This window comes from Daktulosphaira vitifoliae, unplaced genomic scaffold (genome assembly GCF_025091365.1).
Source record: "Daktulosphaira vitifoliae isolate Bord-2020 unplaced genomic scaffold, ASM2509136v1 Scaffold_3, whole genome shotgun sequence".
Lineage (NCBI taxonomy): Eukaryota > Metazoa > Arthropoda > Insecta > Hemiptera > Phylloxeridae > Daktulosphaira > Daktulosphaira vitifoliae.
Window position 1 is genome coordinate 30832389 of NW_026099574.1, and position 6739 is coordinate 30839127.

The 6739-nt window shown below is 26.2% G+C and overlaps 1 protein-coding gene across 1 annotated transcript in view; it reads right to left on the reverse strand.

Moving 5' to 3' along the window:
* Positions 1-226: 226 nt before the first annotated feature.
* Positions 227-6739, reverse strand: part of LOC126902846 (uncharacterized) — a 21898-nt gene continuing 15385 nt past the window's right edge. Inside the window, exon 2 of the mRNA XM_050680512.1 lies at positions 227-1204. Within this exon, the coding sequence (XP_050536469.1) occupies positions 609-1204 (596 nt within the window). The 3' untranslated portion in view covers positions 227-608. The remainder of the gene's footprint in view (positions 1205-6739) is intronic.

A 6739-nucleotide genomic window follows, 5' to 3' on the forward strand; every position in this document is an offset into this window, starting at 1 on the left:
ATAACACTAAACTATGAATAATTTAATGATAAAATTTCATATAATTGTGAAATGTTGGATACTTGCAAATCTGTATTTATTCTTCTATAAATAATTATTAAAACTTTAGTATCCTAAATTTAAAATCTAAAAAAATTCAATCCTACTTATGATCAAATACAAATTTAAAATTAAGATAATATTTTTTTAAAATTCGTTAATTTACAAAATATAATTTTAGAATATACAGAAGGAAACAGATCTAACTAATAATTACTATAAATTTTTATACAAAAAAAATTTCGTTGTATTCGTTTTTTTTATAATTTATACATTTCGTTTAAAAATACAATAAAATCACATTTAAAGAGTATAATGAATAAAGGTAAATTTTTGTTTTTAATAATAATAAATTTTATTTTCTAATTTTAAAATAGCCAATTCTTCGACTATGCCCAACCCAACCCAATCAACTAATTGGGATTGGACATTAATTGTGCTTGTATCTCAATAATTTTTATTCATGATAAAATTATAATCGACCCATCAAAATTGTTTGTAAGAAATGTGCTTAAATAATGGCTATTACAAATTTAGTAATCATTGATATACAAAATAAATTTTTATTTTCAAAAATTACTTCTATTATAAAAGGGAAAATGTATTAATCCTATTTGATTATTTTCTAATTGTGTGAGAATTAATGATGTATTATCAGGTTTGTAATCCGATGTATAATCCCATTTCCAGTCTGGATCACTGTCTAAAACAGCATAATTTCTCTTTGATTTCATTAACTCCCGACAGTTTAATGCATGTTTTTCAATTGCATCGCTCTTTCTCTGGTCTTGACGAAAATATAATATCATCTTATCCAGGATATTTTTAACACAGTCAAGAGGTAGAGTAGAAATATAGTAACGTTTAAATGCGGATAACATATTATATAAAAGCATCTCAACATTTTTGAAAATTGTGGTTAATGCTGTAAAATTAGCTGTAATATTAAACAAACTATAATTATTATTATAATCTATATTATACCTTAATTGTTGAAGTCTTTTATAAGCTTCAAGTAAAAATAAACAAAATCTGTCTATTAATGTTAATCCAACGCTTTCAATTACATTCAGGTAATGAGTATAACATTGGATAATATTAGTATTGTTTTTAAGACACGGTCGAATAATATCTCCTAATCTTTTACCAACGGTACCATTAATAGGTACAGAAACTTCTATTTCATTTTGTCGCGTCCATGTCCAAGGTTTTTCACATTCCCTTGGGTTGAATAATTCGGACGACATAACATCGGGATCATCTAATATCGTATTTTCGTTGTAAGGCATAGGACAACGAGCTATATCTTTTCCTGTGTAATATTCTTGTTTTTGCAATGTCAATTTTATAAATGAAGGATATTTTCTGAAGAGTTTATTCAAATCGTCAATAGTAATAGATGTTTGATTTTCAGTATTCTGACTCAATTCATCATTTGTATAAACAGTTATTAAATTAAAAATTATTATTTTCAGTATAATAATACGTCTTTTGCTATAATAATTCATTTTACTTGTTATAGTAAAGTTATTCAATAATAAACAATAATGAACCATTTAGTTATAATAAAAAAAAATTAAATTTTTGTATGGTTTTAGATGAGATTTGTTTACGTCAAAGTATTAAACTTACTAAATTTTTCTTGAAAATTAAATATTTATACCTCTCAAGTGATCAATTATTTGTTTGACAATAGTATTGAATTTTTGGGATAATTTAAGTCGTAAGAATTTTATATTTATTCTCATAAATGCGTCATATTTGCTGTTTTACGCACCACAGCACAAATAACTTATTTTTAATCTCAACTATTGTATACAAGTTGATATAATGTACAGGTATATTTCTAAAATAAATAAAATATTCGTATAATATTTTACAAATTTCAATCTTATTAAACTTCAAAAAATTAAGATTTCTTTTTTATTGTTTAAAAATTATTTTGTTTGTTTCAGGTGAATCTGTATAATAATCATGTTCTCATGATTAATTAAATTTACTCAAAGTAAATTTAATTAACGTAAACAAATACCAGTTTTAAATCGTTAGAATCGTATAATTTTGTATGGTATTAAAAATTATTAATTTATTTCTGAATATACAGTATGATTTTTTTATCATAACCCACTCTATTACTTGTGGAATAAATATAATTTTATATTTTTTTGGTTTTCTATAGTTACATATTGTTCTTGAATTATTAATTATGTAATACTTATTAAGTTCATCCCTTATGCCTTGTAAGGGTGTTAACTTTGTTTTTTAAAGGGAAACATATATTTTGAATTTAATAAAATGTTTTAATTTTTAATTTAATTGTAAATGACATTTGAATGTTTAGTATAACTTAATTTGTTTATAATATATAAATATTTAAAGTTTCAAATTTTTTAGTTAATACATAATCACGGATTATTTACTACCAATTATGATAATCAATAGATATGATTTCTGTATTTCAGTTCACATCAATGTGTTTCACTACTATTGATAATAACAATGTTGTGTACATGCGAATATATAAAAAACCAATTAACACAAATTATGTGCTCCCATTAAAAAAAAAAAAATTGTCATCCATACAAGGTATAAGGGATGAACATAAGAAGAATTATGTCATAATAAAAAAAGTTAAACTAGAGGTGTAATTTATTTTGTCATAAAATTAGAAATGTATTAAAGGGTAAATGAAGTATAGAAATAAGATAGAATCAATGAGTTATTTAAATTTGTTTAGCTACAAGGCGAAAATAAAAATATACGGTGTATGATCATGGATCTTTTTGTTAAAATGAAATCACTACATATGATTTGTCGTAAAATGCAAAATGAAGTGAAATTACACACGGATGACACTAACCCGAATAATATTAATTCTACTATGAAATATGCAATGGTTTTGGGGGAAGATTTTATGATTCTTATTTTTTTTTTATCCATTGTAGTATATATAGGAAACAATGTGTGTTTACGTAAAATGTAACTGTTCGATTGTTGGGCGCTAAGCTGAATTACTTTTTATATGAATGATAAAAACAAGTAAAACATTTACGGTACACACTTACAATTGCGATTAGAATGATGATACAATATGTGTTAACAATAATTTTTAAAAATATCTACGTTTAGAATCAATTCTATTATTCCCACAATAAAAATTATTCATGACTTATTTTGAATCTATCTTTAATTTTTTATAACATGCTTAGAATTTATTATCTTGTGTCCAACTAGCTTGATCGTTTGTTGTACAAAAAAAATATAATAAGAACACTGTCTTTAATCTACTTATTTAATTTATAATGTTTAAAAATTGTTAAACTTGAAATATTACTTCACTTAGATTCCTTTCTACACTTGGTATCTGAGTGCGTAAATTCTTTTATACATTTAAATAAAAATTTATTGAACCAGATAGATCATGACAACCAATCCCTAGTGTTGCGCAATGTGCAAATAATAGGTTGCGCACGTGTCCCTTCAAGTTCAATTAACTAACCAATAAGAAGCATTTTTTAATTAAAATCTAAAACATCAATTTTCCCCTTCAAAAACAAGCCTACAGAAGAGCAATCTTTTGCTCTTTGCTACCTTATTTTTTCTAAAAATCTGGTCATGAAGCGTCTCTGCACCAGACTGTTTCGCGATTGTGCTCTCTCGGACTTAGAAACTTTACACACTTGGTGTTTTTTATCTAACTCTCTTATAATTTATGTAATAAAAACAATAATAACTTAAACTTTTTATTTATTTTTTTAATTTTAAATTATTATGAATTATTAAGACAATGAATTTTTTTATTTTGTGAGTTGTTCTGATTAAGAATTTTTTTTAATTCTTCAATTGGAGTACCTACTTAATAAATGTATTTCGAAAATCTACCTTAGCACGTCTAGCGGTTGAAACTATTGGTGTAGCAATCATTTGTAACGTGTCACTAGGGATTGATTCTCATAATCCGTTGCGTTTTTTTCGGCAAGCAGTTTTAGACTCCGTAAGGGCCGTGTATCGACGAGTATAAACTCTGTCGACTCTCATATCAAATACACAATTTCATAAAATACTAATAGTTTATTGAAGTCATTACCTTAGCACATCTAGCGGTTGAAATTATTGATAAAACAATAATTTATGACATGTCACTAGGGATTGGTTGTCATGATCTATCTGGTTCTATAAATTTTTATATAAAAATATAAAAGAACATATATGTTCTGATACCAGGAGTAGAAAGGGATTTGAGTGAAGTAATATTTTGGGTTTGACAATTTTTATAAAATTATAAAATAAATAAGAAAATTAAAGTCAGTGTTCTTACTATATTCTTTTTACAACAAACGATCAAGCTATCTGGACATGAGGTAAGAAATTATATTTCTAAGCATGTCATAAAAATTAAGGATAGACATAAGATAAATCAAGAATAACTATTATCGAGGTAATAATAGAATTGCTAAAGGTGGATAATTTAAAAAGAGGGATATTATTAATAACTACTTTCTCACCATTTTGATCGTAATATTACGTGTTAAACGTAAATGTTTTAACTTGTATCATACATCTATATAAAGAAAATAATTCAGCTATTAAGGCTTGGCGCCCAACAATTGGACAGTAGTATTTTACATGAACACACGATGTTTCCCATTCAAATAGCATGACCAATAAATATTAAGAGTCGTAAAATCTTCATCCGTAATCATTATATATTTCATTGTACAATTAATATGACTCAGGTGTGCGTCATCCGAATGTAATTTTCCTTCAATTTACTTTTTACGACAAAACATGTGTGGTAGTAGTATCTTAATAAAGAATTCATGAATGCCGTATGCTTTATTTTCACATTGTAGCTAAACGTACTTCAACAATCCGTTAACCATAACATATATAATCTATTACTAGTCCTTCCTCTTCCTACCTTTTTATGATAAAAATATAAATATCACACATATAGCTAATTATTTCATTCTCACATTTCTCATCATCTTTTTTTATTATGACAAAATCCTTTATTTTAGCTTCGATGCGAAGCGGAGAAGGTATTAATTTTACTATGATGTATTTTTTTTTTTTTTTATGTCTGTTACCACTTTTTTCTCAGCTCTCATTGGACCCATTTCTTTCAAAAATACGTCAAAAGATCACAAATCGTATCTAGTCGAAGACATTATCCTTAAAAATTGAAAAAAATTCCCTCATTCCCCGCAAATGGGGGAAATATCCAAAAAAATTACAAATTCAAAATTCGATAAATTTTGTCATTTTTTTCACTTTTTTTTCTTAAAACTTCCATAACTTTTTCAAAAATCAACAAATTAACATAATTTTTTTTTTTAATAAAATCTTAGATACTTTCCTTTTATTTGATTTCATTTTTTTGAAAATTTAACACTTAACCTGCTCACTGGGGGGGTTTGAAAATGGCAACTTTTTTACAAAAACTAACTTTTTCAACTTAATTTTTGAAAATGTTCCGGCAATACTGCGTCCTTTAAACATATATCAAATTAAAGCTTATTTTATGTACTATAAAATGAAAAAAAAAAATTTGTCCCGATACTTTATCTTTTACATTTAAACTGCTGTCGTAGTTAAAAAAACACTATTTTTTGTTAAAATTTTTGATTTTCGATTTTAAATTTTTAACTTAAAAATGCTATAACTTTTTGAAAAATGTTTATATCAGCACAATTTTTTTTTTCTAAATACATTATAAGTACATCTTTTATTTGACATAATTTTTATTAAAATTGGACAATTTCCCCTTATATAGGGGGCGTTCAAAACTTGAAATATTGTAAAAAACATAGATCTTTTTCAACTGAACTTTTGAAAATGTTCCGGAAATATTGCGTCCTTTAAACATACATTAAATCAAAGGTTATGTTATATACTATCAAATGAAAAAAAAAAATTTGTCCCGACATCTTATCTTTTATATGCAAATGGCTGTTGAAAATTAAAATAAAATGTAATCATTGTGATAAAAATTACCTTTTAATCAATTTGATTAAATGCCACTAGAATAAAATAAAATTAATAAAACGCAGTTAAAAATTGGTAACCAAAGCAAACTATGAAATGAAATCTACTGTAACGTGACAAAAAGTATCTATTTATTTTTCTATCTATTTGTAAATATTTATATTTATGTTCTAAATTATCTTGGTTGAGCCGAATGCGTGCTGCGACGGCGTTTATCACTTAAATAATCACAATAAGATGTTGAGAACTCATAATCTATCAAAAGCTTCGTTGGGAGTAACAGAGGGTACATTTAGCCGTTAGGACAAAATCTACCAGAATGGTCATCTGCACACCTCCTGCCAATCGGCACCGTAGTTCTTAGGTTCTGTCCGNTGCCAATCGGCACCGTAGTTCTTAGGTTCTGTCCGCTAAAACTCGTCTAAGTGTGTGATGTAGTGGCAAGGTGTAGTATCACATTTTAATACATGTAATAATTAATACTTATATTTAATAAAATACATCACCAAATCAGTGTTTCCCCGTGGATAAGATGAGTAATAAAATAATACCCTTACACAAGATTTAACCTCCCTCTTACGCATTCCATAAAATGCCCACGTAAAAGATTCTATCACATTAACCAATCAAATACAGCAAAAATATTTCAAGAATCTCACCAGAGATCGCTAAACCAGTTTTTGCAGGCTATAAAAAGGCCATTTTCCCCCAA